Source organism: Cydia amplana, chromosome 15 (genome assembly GCF_948474715.1).
Source record: "Cydia amplana chromosome 15, ilCydAmpl1.1, whole genome shotgun sequence".
Lineage (NCBI taxonomy): Eukaryota > Metazoa > Arthropoda > Insecta > Lepidoptera > Tortricidae > Cydia > Cydia amplana.
In genome coordinates this window covers 12,459,948-12,477,258 of record NC_086083.1, presented here as the reverse complement: position 1 = coordinate 12,477,258, position 17,311 = coordinate 12,459,948, and the positions used below count along the sequence as shown (strand labels likewise).

Here is a 17,311-nt window from a genome sequence, read left to right as displayed (position 1 = left end):
GGCTCCATGCAGTAGAATGAGATAGCAATATCACTTGCTCCCTCTAACGCATAAATGCGTCCCTTGGAGTGGCGCCATAAAACACAACAAGATGGATTCATAATTTTTTTTAAATAGTTTCATGAATGGCGTTCCTTATGTATGTAGATTTTACCAGGCAACACCAAAATTGACAGAAGTCGATAATATATGACAAGTTGACAGATAGTGACCATAGTGACATTCAGTTGGCTCTGTTGGCTAGTTAAGACGTTTTGATTCAACTGCTAGAATTAATTCAACGTGGTCTTTTCCATAGGAAATATTCATAATTTTTAAACGATGGATCTCGCTGAAATGACCGCAAATATGTCTTTACAAAAGTAAGAGCTTATTTCTTGTTTATACCTATTTGAATTGTAGCGAATGCCTCTGTCTATCGTCTCTTTTTCCGGCTCACAATAACAGTGTTTTTGGTATTCCCGTGACTTAAGATCGCTCATTACTGAATTTCAGTATAAACAGCCGCGTTCAGAAGAAACGAGAAGACTATATCGACTGGCGAGATTATTTCATGGCAACGGCTTTCTTGGCCGCAAAACGTAGCAAGGATCCCAGCTCACAAGTTGGTGCTTGCGTTGTCAATAAAGACAACAAAATAGTCGGCATTGGGTAAGTTGAAGAACAAGCATCAAATAAATTTAAAAAAATACATGTTTTGCTTTGTTTTCATTTTTACTACAAATTTTATAGCGTCAATATTGTATTAATTAAAGTTATTAACCGCATCGACGAAGTTACAAATAAGTAATTTTATTTCGTGATATTTTATAATTAACTAGTACAAATGCATGAATAGTATCAACACTACTTCCGTAAACAATCAAAATCAAATCTTAGTAAGTCTTAATTTTACGATTAAATCCATATAATGGTTTACTATTTTCACTAACATACATATGTTGTTATTCGGAGGCAATTAGAGGCTCTTGATATTGTTTATTTTTTAAATATGCACTACAAATTTTTATTTCCTGTAATTAGGCAAGTGATAACTAGATAATATAGACCAAAACTACACTATTATTAAAGCCTGTTATCCCTAAAAAATATAGTGTGCCTTAAAAAGTAAAGTTCATTTATTGCTACATAATTAATAAATATGAAGTACTTACCACAATATTCGGGAAATATGTTTGTCACCAGTTAATACAAAAATTATTTCATAAAATAAATAGTTTGAGCCTATATATGTCCCACTGCTAGGCACAGGCCTCCTCTCATGCGCGAGAGGGCTTGGGCTATAGTCCCCACGCTAGCCCAATGCGGATTGGGGTATTGTATTTTTGTTATATTTTATTTATTATATTACAAGTTAAACTGTCCATCCTCCAATGAGTATAGGCCTACACTACCTAAAGGACTTGTATGTTAACTGGAATTGTGTAATTCACATTGACTACTCAGTGCAAGGCTAATGAGTCATTAACGTAACTTGTTTTAACCACACAGGTCAAGTTCAACAAAGATAACATAATGAGGTTAAATTCAAAAATTCTGATACTGTAATTTATATAGACCTTGAAAAATACTGCATTTTGTAACAAGAGAACTGACTTGTTATGTTACTATTGTCGGTTACAACCTTTCCTATATCCATAATTATTGATCCTAGACAAAAATGTTACATGACTAAATAAACTTAATTTGACATTTCTTACATGACAAAACAATAAAAAGTTGGCATTGTGGCCAAAAAAATTACACTGAAATGTTGTCCCAAGCGGAGGCCCTCCTGTCCTAATACTCTAACCTGCTTTTTACCTTTGGCATTGTCAAATATGGTTCTAGTTGTATGAATTCATTTTAGAAGTATTCATACAGTGATACCAATATTATTTTACAGATACAATGGGATGCCCATTGGATGCAGCGATGACGTGTTCCCGTGGGGAAAGAGTACTCCATCTCCTTTAGATAGCAAATATCTATATGGTAAGTCATTGCTGCATATTAATTTGATTTCATGTTATACTAACCATAGCCATGGTAACTGCTTACCATCAGGCGAGCCTAGTACCAGTTGACAGACACACACACACTCTAGGTAGTATATGAATTGTGGGGGGTAGATTTAGTTTTCTGCCAATCAACTGTTCTGCAGTTTAGCAGATGTGCAGTGCTTTTACACTGTAATCTCGTTTTTATGGATACAAACATCTCAAACCCTATGAGTTGCTAATTTCATTGTTAGGTTTTATGTATTGAGGTGTTCAAATTAGAGAGTAATTGCATTGCAGGTATTGTTTATTTTAAATAAGAAATACCAACTAATTGTTTCACTTTAAACTCTCGCGTTTTGTACACATATTTAATTACACAATCGGGTCTACCGCGATATAATTTCATTGTTTTTACCTTTAATTCCGACGTTTCTGCTGAGTTGCACCAGTTGTGGTCACGGAAAGACTGACGTCCCAACAAATGTCAACAAATGTCGTTTGTGTAATTAAATATGTCAACTTATTGTGTCTTTCAGTATGCCATGCAGAAATGAATGCCATTGTCAACAAGAACTCAGCAGACGTCAAAGACTGTACCATATACGTTGGTCTGTTCCCCTGCAACGAATGTGCCAAAATAATCATACAGTCAGGGATCAAGGAGGTGATTTACCTGTCAGACAAGCACGCACACAAGCCTGAGACGGTCGCCTCAAAAAGGATGTTTGACGCTTCCGGTGTCAAGTATTGGTAAGTTTACCCCATTCCTTTAGGCATAAAGTCGGACCAATATAACTCTGTGTGGCAAAAAAATATCATCATTAATATCAAATTTCTATGAAGTTATGACGAATAACTTACCATTATTCATTGCAAATGGTTACAAATTTATTTTTCTATTTTTTTTACTTACAGTAATCTAGTTCAACTTGACTACATAGAATATATTGTATCCTTAATAGTATGAAATCATACAACACTGAAATTTTAGAACTAGTAAAGAATGTGATAACTTGGCAGTTTCCAAATACGGTGAAGCGAAACAGTGATACTGTTATTATTTAATCTTTGTAATTTAAGATACAAGCAAAACTTGTTTATGTTTGTACCAAATTTCAAACTAATCATGTTACAAAATGCACTTTTGCTTGGTCCAACATATCCTGTTGCAATGCATAAGATCTGATTTGGCACCAATGATCGGATCACAGATGCCATATAATATAACAATATCTGGGAGACTGCATATAGAAAACTCAAAAATGCGCGTTTTCCCTGAGATAAGACCTAGCTAGATCGATTTTTCGCCCCCGGAAACCCCCATATAGCAATTTTCATCGAAATCGTTAGAGCCGTTTCCGAGATCCCCGAAATATATAAATAAATAAATAAATATACAATAATTTCTCGTTTAAAGATATTAGATAGATAGATATAATATGGAGAACAAATTGTTATTGTAAAGTGTAATTCTATAACTATGTAAACAAAAGTCACTAGTAAATTCATATTTTTTGACAGTTTCAATATGGCGGTTTGTTTACATAAGTAAACGTTTGGGGTCGAAACGCTGGGGCCGTGGGGGCCAAGCGCGCGCCGGATATACAAGGCCTTAGCGGCTCGCCTTATAGACGCCACAAGGGACCAGAGGGCTGGCCAATATTTTGCTCAACGCATTAGCATTGCGATTCAACGTGGCAATGCGGCCAGCCTTCTAGGCACGCTGCCCATCGGCAGTGACTTGAAGGCCGTTTTTTATTTATAAGGCGTTTATTTTAAGTTTATTTATAGATAGTTTATATTATTATTTTATTTAATGTTCCTTGTGTATTTAGATTAATTATAATTTTAAGTTGTTTTTGTTTTTAATAAACAATTACATAAGTTAGCAAGTTCCATAGCTACAGATTAGATTAGCAAAGATCCTGTGGACAGTATAATAGTGAACTATTTGGATTCTTTTTATTTTACTAATGCTCTCACACATATCTTTTTAGAAATAGGTTTGAACATGTCTATAAAGGTCACATATCTAATTAGCAGTTACATAGCCTTAACAATAGTAATCTTTTGTTTCAGGCAATTTAAACCAAAGAGTGAGAAGATTGAAATAAACTTCGGTGATATTGACTGGGACAGAATGAGCCCTAGAAAATGACGCTAATGTATTTATTATACTGATAAGGACATTTCATAGATATTTTTAATGTGTTACCATAATTTGGTAAGGATGATTGATATTAATCTTTAATGAATATATGACATTTTGTGAGAAATAAAATAATTAATTCAATTTTGTAAAATAAAATTTTATTACTTTATGTACACGATGACAGAGGTACAAATACTTCGGTCACACAACTGAATAGGAAAACAATGACTGTTCTTAACACAATTATGTGGTAATTAGAGTACAAATAAATGTTTAACATGTGCATGTTAAGTTCCAGCACAACCAGTGTGCATTTAATGACAATTTGGTGTATCCAATTATTTAATTATTGTCCAACTTTACACATAGGTAAATATACTGTCTGAAAAAAGTAACTTTTTTTATTCAATGTTATTCGAACGATGTAAAATAATATCTAGCGGCCAAGCAGCAGTCAATACTTCGTCGACAACTGCACGACTGCAGGGTGTTAACGATATTCTATAGTACAAACTTAAATATAAGAATTATTTACAAAGCATACCTCAGAGTCTATATTGCGTGAGGTTCGACAATTGCCACACAATTTTATACACATTTTAAACCAGTCATTAAAACCCCTAAATACATTTGTTTGAATTGAACACGTGAGGCCACACCGCTAACCCATAAAGTCCAAAATAGAGATTACACAGATTTTATACGAAATGCTTATTATAAATATCGAAAAATTTACACTAATTAGATAAAAGATTATTGTACCTATTGGTGAGGAGGCCATTGGCGCGTGAGCGGGACTAGATTTGCGATCATTCATATCATATAACATCATAAGACCCTTTATTTTGCTATATATTTTATGTTCCTAGTTAATTCGGTATCATAATTGTAAAGTATTGGCAAATATTGCTTTACTTCAGTTCAATTCATGTAAAAGGAATTTAAAACAATCAATCTGTTACAAATAAAATAAAAATATCTCATAGGTCGCTTTTATAACGGCGGCCCGTGACATGTTCTAAACAGATACTTAAAAACTATAAAAAGGAACATGTTTTCAAGCATACAACCGAGCCTGTTTCCAATTATAGTCAAACCATTAGTTTGTAGTAACAAAATTAATCTTGTCACAAAGGTAAGAGAGTCAGTGTACTAATATTAGGCAATCAATCTTTTACATTTGGAGTAATTTCGTGTTTAAAACTAAAAAATGAGGCGACGAAAGCAACATTGACAGTGAGAATTGAGTTGTAAAACTTTCGGTCCAGATATCTGTGACAACATTTGAATGTTTACTGATATGAACGCCAATTTCGAATCAAGAGAATTCGATGAAGCCTAAAATTATGTTATGTATAATTTATTTATAAATAACTATGTGTGATTGGGAATTATTATGATTAAAAACAATTTTTGAACGAACAAACACATCGCAGTCACTAAACTGCATTCCTTTTTATTAGAATCAGTCGGGGATTGTAAAAGACCAAAAAATGCTTTCGTAAATCTACTCGCCTTTCGTGAAATGAGCGCGGCTTAAGAATAAGATAGTAAAATAACAGGCTTTTACAAGTTTTAGCGACGATTTCTGAATGGGTCACTTTGACAAATTCTATTTTTTTTCTATTCTATAAGATCAGTTTGTAAACCTGTGTCAATAATTTAGGAGCCGTCTAAACACATACGTCGCCTATTATTTTATTCGTCGCACTTGCACACCCTATTATTACAGACTACAGACAGATAGACTATCGTTCTTACTTGACATATCTGGTAAACAGCTCTTAATATAAAAAACATCTCAGAAAAAAAAAACAATATAATCTCGGTACGTCAGCAATAACTTTAGGATTTACGAATAGCGTTCATTATAGTCTGTTGATGTGACGGTTTACCAAATAAGTCAAGTGGTGAGATCTACAAACGTCTACCTGAAATTAGACAATCAGTTTGTCGTTTAAATCCGACGTAATGTTTTGAGACTGCGTGTATTGTGATTATAACTTAATTTTTTGCAGTCGCAAGTGTCGTTCTACCGCGTCACTTAATAAATTTAAAGAACAAATTGGTGGTCAGATCGTTATATAAGGTGCGTCAGAAGGCGTCACTAGCGGGTCATCCGTATTAATCGAGCAGTTATAGTCGGATTAACGTAAGAGTTGAGTTATGAGTCGACCCTTACGAAGATAAGGCCATCAGTTACACTTACACGGCCATTTTAGCTTCATATATGTATATAATTTGAACTGAATTGAATCCATAACTGTAAAAATCAATTCTTACGTTAGGTACGGTCGAAGATTTTAATTTATGACCCATTTCGTACCTTGTCACAGTGACAATCAATATGAAAGTCGCTAGAGACCTCATACTATTATCACTGTGACATGGTACAAATGGACCCATCCGATAATTAAAATCTTTGCCTGTACTTCAACTGACTATAGGAAGCCTTTCAGAAACGTACGCGTTCGTGGCTCGTGTCAAACGTGCCTAGCTAACATGCCAATCGTTAACGCTCCGTAGCGAACGAAACGCAACTGTCACACTAACATCGAGAAGTGATAGAGCGTTTCGTTGTCGTAGCGTAAAGCTTTGGTTTCCTCCGATAGCGGTGCCGTCATATGGCGGCCGTCTCCATACAAATACTACGACATCCATATTTAGCCGTATTATTTAGTATGGAGACGGCCGCTATATGACGGCACCGCTATCCTAGGAAAACCGATCTTAAACTATTGGCAACCTGGGGGCCTAGCCAAGGTGACAATCGCTTCGCCATCGAATCGCTTTGTGTCTCTCTATCACTTCCATATTAGTGTAAGGCCTGAGTGGACGCTCGAAGCGGAGCGTTCGGCGGGGCGTGCAGCGTGGCGTCGAGCTCCCAAGTGATTTGAGCAGCGTGCACTAAGGCCGCTCCTATACGTTTGCATTTGTTTAACATGCACGCCGCACGCCCCGCCCCGCTGCACGCCCAACTCGAGCGTCCACTCAGGCCTTACACTTAGTGTGACAGTGACAGTTGCGTTTCGTTCGCTACGGAGCGTAAGCGATTGGAATATTGGCTACGCGGCCTGGAGCCATGTTTACGCTTGTAGACCTAGCTGAACGTAGTGACCTCAGTTGTTCTGTTCCTTGGGCGCTCTGGCGTCGGCCTGGTGGATGGGTTCCTCGGGCTGCGGCGGCTTGAAGGCGATGGCGTGCGGGAAGCGGGCCGAGCACGCGGACATGTAGGCCTCCGTCTCGGCGGGACACGAACCGAAGTCGCCTTCCCGGAGGCTCTCCAGGACTTCCACGCAACCCTGGAAATTATGACATTGCGATTAAGGGCCACCCACACTAGTGTTTCCCGAGCGTTGGCGTTTACTGAACTCTATAGCTGCTGTTCGACGCAACGCGGCATTTTCCACAGCGCTGACGCCGATGCTCAAAAGACGCTAGTGTGGTTTGGCTATAAGGGCGGAGTACATATTGAAAAGGCCGTTCTTTAAGTGTAGGTAGATTACATGTTCTGGTTCTAATCTCGGCTCGTACGGACGTCCCTCGGTGTTATTGAAATGTATGTACAGTCGACGTCAAATATATGTTTACATTTTTTACCTTATTACGAAGGCATAAGGTGCAAAAGTGTAAACATATCTTTGACGTCGACTGTACAATAAAACATTCGAAATTTGTCAGTCTCCATGAGGCTTAGTTTTCGCTACGGGTTGAAAGGTTAGCCGGCTGGGCTTTCGTTAAAACTAGTGCCTATTTTATTTCTGGGGTTTAAGTTGCCTAGCGAAGACCCCAAGTGAGCCGTGGTAACTGCCGGGACAACGCTAGGAAGATGATGATGAATTGATAACTTCCTATGTGTAGCGAGATCGAGATAATCAGATTTGATAAAAATTTACCAGAAACGCCCGCATGGAAGTACAGAATGTAGCCATTAGTGACTTCTGCGCGTCAGTTTATTACGTATCGTAGACTAAATAGTTTTTTGTCCACCAGCGGTGGCAACATGGGTTCACTATTATCGCCTGTCGCTATTCCAGTCGCTTTCGCACTTACATACCTGTTAGAACGTGACAGTGACAGGTGATAAAAATGCGATCGTGCTACGGGCGCAGTAGGAGTCATTTTCTCAAGTCCTCCTAAGGCCCAAGGTCCTACCTATAGTACCTATTCAGTTCGAAGTCATTTAAACCAAGTTCAATTGGAACAGAGTCGCTTTTGCTTTGTTTCGTTCAATGTTCAAACAACCCAAAATCAACTCTATTTCCTAAAGTTTAGGTTCAAATTTCAGTGGCAAATTTAGGATGTTTCGTTTGTATGGCTGGGCCAGGAGGATATATTATGAGCGATTACCTGCAGAAATAAGGATGGAAACATCCGATACAACATTCAAGCGTCGATTGAGAAACTTTTTACTGGACAACCCATTATATTCAATAAGTGAATTTTTTTGACATAACTGTATAATTTATAATCGCGTTCCTATTTTTGACATTGTTTTCGTTTAATTATTGTTATTATTTGACGATCCTTCTCAGGTGATTTTTTATTTTTCATATTATGAATTTATTTGGATTAAGCATCTTTCTATTATTTAAATGTATTTCTGACGATCACAATATAGATTCTTATAAATTGTCATTAATGTAATTTGTACTGTAATCATATATTGTGAAATAAATAAATCTAATCTAATCTGATCTATATGTTGTGTACCTGTATGGAGAGGTCGGGATGGTCGAGGCGGGTGGCTTGCGCCCTGGCCTGCGCGGTGCGCGCGGGCTCCAGGCGGCACAGCGCGCGCGCGCCCCACAGCGCGGCCGCCTGCGACCACAGCGCGGGACCCGAGAAAAACTCTTCCGCCATCTGCATAGCGCTGCGACCCCGCATCGACTGAAACAACACTCCTAACTTAGCGACAAGTTACAATTGACTGTAGTTCCGTAGAAAGCGACCAACTTTTTATTTTTGTCACACCCTACTCAGTGGCTTTGGTCGCTTTCCGCATTGATAAAAAAATTGAGTTGGTCGTTTTCTGCATAACTACGGTCAATTTTTACCGTAGAAAAACAAGGAGAGACCTTTCGTAAAACGCTGCATTACTCGTATTTAAATTTCAAACATTGCAAGAGGAGCATAAAAGTGTCATGTTTCGGAGGTTCCGGGGCAAACTGCCGCATCCGACACAAGACCAGACGATTCAACGGAGTCACGCCGTTTTGTCGCCTAAATAGTGTTTAGTTTTTAAGTTTATAAAATGCATATATATGTTAGTCTGTAAGGTCTGTAAGATTGTCTGGAAGAGATCACTCTTTAGCAATAAGACCGCCTGTTGTTTACCTCTGTCTTCATGTATTATTTGTGTTTCCATGTACATTTATTCTGAGGTTGTGCAATAAAGAGGATTTGTATTGTATTGTATTGTATTTGTACTATGGGCCTTGTTGCCTAATTTAAATTACTAAATAAATAAAAGAATTTAATAAAGCTCAAATGCTCGAACGCAGGTCTGTCGTACCTCCTGCGTCTCCTTGTTGACGACCTCGGCGACGGCGGCCGGCAGCTGGTTCTGGTCGAGCCAGCCGCGGAAGCGCACCAGGCAGTCGTGCAGGTGGTGGTGGCCGGGCTCCAGCCGCCACGCGCGCTTTATGCTCTGTAGCATTAGGAGGGGTTTCTCTGTTCAGCGTTAGCTCCTGTAGTTAGGGAGGAGTCTGCGTACTTCCTGCGTCTCCTTGTTGACGACCTCGGCGACGGCGGCCGGCAGCTGGTTCTGGTCGAGCCAGCCGCGGAAGCGCACCAGGCAGTCGTGCAGGTGGTGGTGGCCGGGCTCCAGCCTCCACGCGCGCTTTATGCTCTGCAGCATCAGGAGGGGTTTCTCTGTTCAGCGTTAGCTCCTGTAGTGAGGAAGGAGTGCCTACCTCCTGCGTCTCCTTGTTGACGACCTCAGCGACGGCGGCCGCCAGCTGGTTCTGGTCGAGCCAGCCGCGGAAGCGCACCAGGCAGTCGTGCAGGTGGTGGTGGCCGGGCTCCAGCCTCCACGCGCGCTTTATGCTCTGCAGCATTAGGAGGGGTTTCTCTGTTCAGCGTTAGCTCCTGTAGTGAGGAAGGAGTGCCTACCTCCTGCGTCTCCTTGTTGACGACCTCGGCGACGGCGGCCGGCAGCTGGTTCTGGTCGAGCCAGCCGCGGAAGCGCACCAGGCAGTCGTGCAGGTGGTGGTGGCCGGGCTCCAGCCGCCACGCGCGCTTTATGCTCTGCAGCATTAGGAGGGGTTTCTCTGAAAATATATAATGGTATAGTTATTTTTTTTTTATTAAAATCATTTCCCAGAAGGCAAACTCTAGATTCGACAGTTCAGCACTTTTTAGTTTCGCTATGTCACGAGCTGACATTAATAGGAGTCGAATTTTTCCCAGTAGCTACATTGTGATCACTACCCGTAACAGCGACCAACGAAATTGGTTTATAGAATTAAATAACCCTCCCGGCGCCGCTCTCTTAAAATATGCATGACACTTTATTCTTTAGACTATCTTAGGACTTATCCTGAAAGGTTAGGTACTATGCAATCTATGTTACAGTAGGTACTTAACCTTTTGAACGCCAAGAACAACTAAAGGTGTCGTTACTAGTCGTGCCCACCGCACCAAGGACCACTATACCTAAGTGTTATGACGGACACTGTCAAACTAACCTTTACACTTACGAGTAGGGTTTACATTAGCTCGCTTGCGCCCGGGATCTTGGCGGTTGAGTGATGTTTATGACAAAGCGTACAAAAGGTTAATAACGATTAACCAAACTAAAATATCTTTAAACCTAAGGAAAGTTCGTAGTAGTCGTAATTTTGGAAGTTTTCCGTCGGAACATCAGGCAGAACGGCAGCATCATGATTTTAGCACAGTGTAATCGAATGCCCTCGTGTGTTGAGCGCGTGAAATAGCCCTCAGACAGAAAGTCCGGTCGTGCTCGGTTCGCGACTGCTCCGACAAATAATTATGACACAGTCTATCGAGCAAGGAAGAAAACGGGACATGCGTTAGGAAAAACTTAACAGGCCCCGTAAACAACATGCGAATCACTAGCGCTCTGTAGCGAATGAAACACAACTGTCACTGTTACACTAATATGGATGAGTGATAGAGAGAGACAAAGCCATTCGATGGCGAAGCGCAAGCGATTGTCACCTTGGCTAGGCCGCCAGGACTCTTATATGTAAGAACGCTTACGTAATTATATTTCCTGTTATGTGGCACATAGCAGTTTAGGTTAGGTTAGAAATTTATTAAGTATATTATTAGGTATAAATAATACTTGTATCTTACCTTTCCTAAAGTATATTTCGAAGGCCATTAAATATGTGTCTATCCTATCGGCGGCGAGCGTCCGCAGCGGCAGCAGGAACTTAATCGCCTGCTCTAGAGGATCCTCAGCCTGCAACATACAATTAACACATTAACCTTATGGGGAGATACCGGCCCAAACAAAATCAGAGCTATTTCAGATTTAGGGCTCATTTAGACGATGCGAGAACTCTCATGCGAGTTTCATTACATTGCGGGTTTTGATCGGTCGGTTGAATTGGACGTAAAAAACAGTCCGCAATGTAACTAAAATCGCATGCGAGTTCGCGCGCCGTCTAAATCAGTCCTTACGAGAATTTAAAATGGATTCTCTATCGATACGGTATTAGCAAAGGTAAGAATGTAACTTGTTTCTCACAAGTCCAGCGAGTTTTTATTTACCTATAACAGCCATTCTCAAAGTGTGTTCCGCGGAACCCTAGGGTTCCGCGACACCCCTGCAGGGGTTCCGCACGAATTTAGAATAATAAAATAAGCATAATTATTATGCTTATTAATAAAATAATACACTTCTAAAAACTATTTGTTTTATTGTAGGGTTCCATCAAGTATTTCGCTTTCCAAAAGGGTTCCGTCAAAAAAAAAGATTGAGAACCGCTGACCTATAAGATAACAGCCGTAATATGCCAATTAAACTTTATTTACTTTATTGTTTATTAAAACAATATAATACGGTAATTCCAACATCCTTAAATATAGACATTACTGAACTGTACAATAATAATACCTAATTAAAATCTGTAGATATAAAACGACTATGTTCGTGTCTGCAGTCAACGTGACTTTAACATACTTAATGATGTATTAACCGGCATGTCTTAGCGGATGTCTACAAGTGAAGCATCATCGTTTGTAATTTTTAACATTACCTACATCCGTGAGGATCAGGGGTCACCTCATCTAATAGACGAAGTTTATAAGATAACTGGCGGTCACCACACATCTCTAATAGCAAGACCGCTTGTTTCAGTTACTTCGACGTGCGTTATCTTATCTTATACCTTTAAACGAGCAATTTTAGTATACCTATATATTTATTAATATATATATATTTCGGGGACCTCGGAAACGGCTCTTACGATTTCGATGAAAGTTGCTATATGGGGGGTTTAGGGGGCCAAAAATCGATCTAGCTAGGTATTATCGCTGGGAAAACGCGAATTTTTCAGTTGTTTTGTTTTCCGAGCAAAGCTCGATCTCCCAGATACTTATTTTAAATTATTAGTGTTATAAATATATAGTGACAAGATACGAAGTGACACATACATTCCTTGATCGTACTCCCACGTACAGTCAGCAGCAATAGTTGCTAAGCGGGCCAGGTGTTCAAAATGATCTTGACGTGACTTTATTGTTAAGAGAATAAGAGCGTGTCAAGGTAATTTTGAACACCTCGGCCGCTTAGCAACTTCTGCTGCTGACTGTATATCTATTAGGAGCTGCGCGTTAAGGTAATCTAGGTATAAAGCGACTCACCCTAGCCAATTTGTCGGGGATGAGTTCGTCTAGTTGCGGAGCCTCCGGGTCGCCCTGCTCCTGCTGCTGCCGCGCCTTGTGGTGCTGCTCTCTTTTCACCTGGAAAACAAACAAGATCATAATCAATTATAATCAGTAACGACCACCTCGCTACTCGTGCCATAAGGGCGAAGTCATCGCAGGGCCGCTTGTGGCGAGCTGTTGGGGAGTAGCTCCACGTACCTTAGAGCTCCTGGGGCGTCCTGTCACCCGACAGGTGGGTGTGACAGGGCCCTCTGTCTCTGGCTTGCCTTAGCTGGTTGTCCAGAGTAGGGCTGCGTTTTCGAGGGTAGATGTGGAAACATGAGTGGCGTGTTGGCTAATTTTAAAAGTCTCAAGGGCAACATCGGTGTACGGTGTACGCCCTCTACACCAATGTTGCCCTTGAGACATCTTAGATGTCACTTTATGCTGGGGTATCTTGTAAGGGCGAATCACCGTCTGCCGGAAATAAAATTGAATACCGTTTTATTAGGATTTTTATACAACAGCCCGGTATTTACGAGGTCCATAATTTTCACTCAATAAACTAGTATTAGATTCATTGAAACTCAATTGCTTCTCTGTGCGACCCATATCAATAATCTGTATGTCAAGTGTAAGTTTCATAGCACTAATTGGTGGGATTTATAACAATGGAAGCATTTTTTGTTTCTTGACTACGCTACGCCAATATATAACACGGTTTACACGGTTCTCTAAAATCTTTTTTCTACTCCAGCACTTAAATGTGTCAATTAAATGACTGACAGTGATATCTAAAGCAATGTCATTTGAATGATTTGTCTATAGGCTCATAAGATGACTGCTAGCAGTCATCTTATGAGTATAATACAACTGCTTTATTTTTTTTAAAGATACAAGTTCCGATCATCTTGATTGAAAGAGGTATGTTTTCATTTACAATAATAACTCTTTTTTTTTTTTAATAATAACTCAATTTTTTTTAAATAATAACTCTTTTTTTTTAATAATAACTCTTTTTTTTTTTTTGTTTTTTTTTTTTTTGCTGCAGCTGTCATAGAAAAAGTAATGTATGCAACAGCTCATAATTGGTTCTTAAAATTCTCGGGTCTTTTTTTACAAAACTCGACTACGTCTCGTTTTGTAACTTCGACCCTTGAATTTTAAGAACCCTTATTATATCACTGTTGCATAAACTACTATTAGAGTGCCTGTGATGTGCAGACAGCAATCTGTAAATGGTGCAATATATCGTAGGCCTGCTATAGACAATTGAACCAGGCGCTATACGGGGCCATAAGTTCCGTGATAGCTGTATTGTTAAACAGACTCAGTTTTAGTGTTCTTGAACTTCTTGAAACTTCCAAAATTACCATTAACAAACCCTTTTCCCATTGACATGAAGCCTACAAATAACCAGTCACACGTGTTGGATGCCTGTACAACGATTCAAGCTAAAGCTGAACTGGTACGAGTAATTAATACGGTACCGCACTTTATGGAGATCGCGGTTCATTAGCCGATACAAGCTAAGCTTTCTAAACTGGTAAAATATCTATTAGCGAACACATGGAAATTACAAATATGCCGTGTCTGTGATCTTGAGGAAATTTCAAAATGCCTATTAGTCATTAAAAGTACGTGAGAGTTGGCAGTAGCGAGGTGCAAGGCAATTGGGATTCCTAAATAATATTAGCTATTACTAACTTCAAGGGGCCGCCAGTAATCGCCCTAGGCGTAATACTTACGTCACCCGCGGAAGAAAGTGACGTCCAGAAAAAAAGCAAAGTAGAAACTGCCCGTTAGCCAAACTCCCAATATCAGCCACCATCATATACTATAGACAACAGGTGGCAGGTATTACAGACGACGGTGACACTCAGGATCAAATAGATAGTGACGGCCAATGTGACGAAATATATCGGAACACATCCTTATTTCTACGGCATTGAAGGGTTTGGTGCTAACTGTACGCTACCATCAGAGTACAGATAGTTAAGTCTCTCTTGGTATGCTTGTCCGAATATTTGGGGTGTGAATATATTATAGAGGTACGAGTATGAATGTTCGATTCCGCTTCATGCTGCATTCATTCAGATAACAATGCACTGTAATGATGGATAATGAAAATAGTCCTTAGGACCTCTGTGATAAGTCAACAAAACCCGTATTTCTCTGTGAACGATGATACGGTTGAAACAAAAAGTCGGAGGTAAAAGCTAGACAACTAGTGACATGAAGATAGTTTACATACAAATACCGACCTGTACTTGTGCCGCCAGCATGCTTTCCTGTTCGGCTTTACGCTTCGCTTTCCTCTGTTTATTCCTCAGCTTCTTCAGTTCGGACGGCGCGAGATTCTCTGTAACAAACAAAATGCAATATATTATTATACAGACATTGTTGTTGTATTCTACAGACCGCATGCACAAAATGTTTGGTAGGTACTGTTAGTATAGGCCTAGTAAAAATAAACCTTTCCAACTATTTAGCAGGACTTTCCCGAAGTGGAAATTAAATTACCGTATGTATGAAAGGATTTCGTAATTTATCAGTATTTTGCTAATGCGCGACGAACGTTACGAACGAACGAAGTTTCGTTAACACATTCACTACCAGCGACCCGCTAGGCGGGTTCTCTGTTCGTAGCCGCTTTTCCCTACATACAGTTTTTCCCATATTAACGGCTACGATCGTAGCGCGTAGGTCGCCCTGGTGGTGGCATATTATGTCGAACAATGGCTGTCGGCTTATAAAATAAGACGAAACGAAATAAAATAAAAAACAGAAATAATTAATCCGTAAGCAGTAGCACAAACACAGAAGAGAAAATACGCTTCATCATGTCTGTGTACATACGAGGGGCGTTCAATATATAATGAGAATGAGATGCAAACTCTTTAAATATTAGGAAAGTAAATACTGGCCGGTAAAACTAATCTACCTAGCTGATTGCCATGAAAAAAAAAACTAACTGTTTTTTGTTTAAAAAAAAATACGGCGATTTCTTTGCGATGCTGTTGAGTACGTTAGCGAAAATGGAGAAAATTGAACTGCGCGCCGTTATTAAATACTTGTGTTTGAAAATTTTTTCTACGGACCAAGTCAATTTAGATTTACGGGACACTTTAAGGTCTAATGCTCCTCCGTATTCGACAGTTGCACGTTGGTGCGCCGAATTTAGACGTGGAAGAACATCGACCATGGATGACCCCCGCTCCGGACGCCCTACTACAGCAGTAACTGAAGAAATTGTGAAAAAAGTCGAAAACTTAGTTTTGGCGGATCGTCGTGTCACGGTTCGTTTTATTGCTGAAAATGTAAAGATTTCAACGGGGAGCGTGCATAATATTTTACATGAACGCTTGGGTATGAAAAAGGTATCAGCGCGTTGGGTACCCAGAATGCTTACTGACACGCAAAAACAAACTAGAGTCGAGATTTGTCAAGAAGCTTTGGACCTGATACAGCAAGACCGGGAACTTTTTTTGGCGCGATTTATAACAATGGACGAAACATGGCTCCATCATTACGACCCTGAAACGAAACTGCAGTCTATGACATGGAAAAGGCCATCATCTCCAACTCCGAAGAAATTCAAGGTGGGCCCATCTGCCGATAAGGTCATGGGCTCTGTTTTTTGGGATGGTAAAGGGGTCGTAGTGATTGAGTATCTCGAGCATGGAGCCACTATTACGGGCTCTTTATATGCCAAACAAATAGCAACATTGCGCAATGAGATCCGAGAAAAACGGCGAGGTAAACTCTCGAAAATTGTGTTGTTCCATCAGGACAATGTACCGGCACACAAGTCCGCCGTTGCAATGGCTGCAATACGTGATGCTGGGTTCGATATCCTTAAGCATCCTCGGTATTCACCAGACCTCGCCCCTAGTGATTTCTACCTATTTCCGAGATTGAAGGAATACCTAAGAGGCAAGAAATTTGAAGACGACGACGCGGTAGTCGCTGCAGTACAAGATTTTTTAAGTACTCAAAATGAAACCTTTTTTAGAAATGGAATATTAAGTTTAGAAAAAAGATATACTAAGTGTATTATGCTAAAAGGTGACTATGTCGAAAAATAAAATAACATTTAATAAAAGTTGTAAATAACATACTCATTCTCACTTTTTATTGAACGCCCCTCGTATTTCTTAAAGACACAGACTAATAACGCAACTGATCATATAGGCGACACAGATCACACAGAACACGTAATAATAGGTTACCATACTAGTAAGTAAAGTGTATATTAAAATTCATGCGGACTAACGATGTAGTGCAACATAGCATAAAAGGATAGGCTGTTAGAACGTTATAAACAGGCGAATTACAA

The 17,311-nt window shown here is 39.7% G+C and overlaps 2 protein-coding genes across 2 annotated transcripts in view; one reads left to right on the top strand and one right to left on the bottom strand.

Annotated features, from left to right (window-relative positions):
- Positions 1–252: 252 nt before the first annotated feature.
- On the top strand, positions 253–4,525 carry LOC134654548 (deoxycytidylate deaminase). The gene is made up of 5 exons (XM_063509997.1): positions 253–362; positions 496–651; positions 1,886–1,974; positions 2,519–2,732; positions 4,062–4,525. The coding sequence occupies exons 1-5, from the start codon at positions 322–324 to the stop codon at positions 4,138–4,140; spliced, it is 579 nt and encodes a 192-aa protein (XP_063366067.1). The 5' UTR covers positions 253–321; the 3' UTR covers positions 4,141–4,525.
- Positions 4,526–7,210: 2,685 nt separating this feature from the next.
- LOC134654593 (N-alpha-acetyltransferase 15, NatA auxiliary subunit) overlaps positions 7,211–17,311 on the bottom strand; it is a 116,833-nt gene continuing 106,732 nt past the window's right edge. The window contains exons 11-16 of the mRNA XM_063510061.1: positions 15,237–15,334; positions 12,970–13,068; positions 11,455–11,563; positions 10,249–10,406; positions 8,848–9,024; positions 7,211–7,436 (exon numbers count right to left, since the gene is read on the bottom strand). Of these exons, the coding sequence (XP_063366131.1) occupies positions 7,254–7,436; positions 8,848–9,024; positions 10,249–10,406; positions 11,455–11,563; positions 12,970–13,068; positions 15,237–15,334 (824 nt within the window). The 3' untranslated portion in view covers positions 7,211–7,253. The remainder of the gene's footprint in view (positions 7,437–8,847; positions 9,025–10,248; positions 10,407–11,454; positions 11,564–12,969; positions 13,069–15,236; positions 15,335–17,311) is intronic.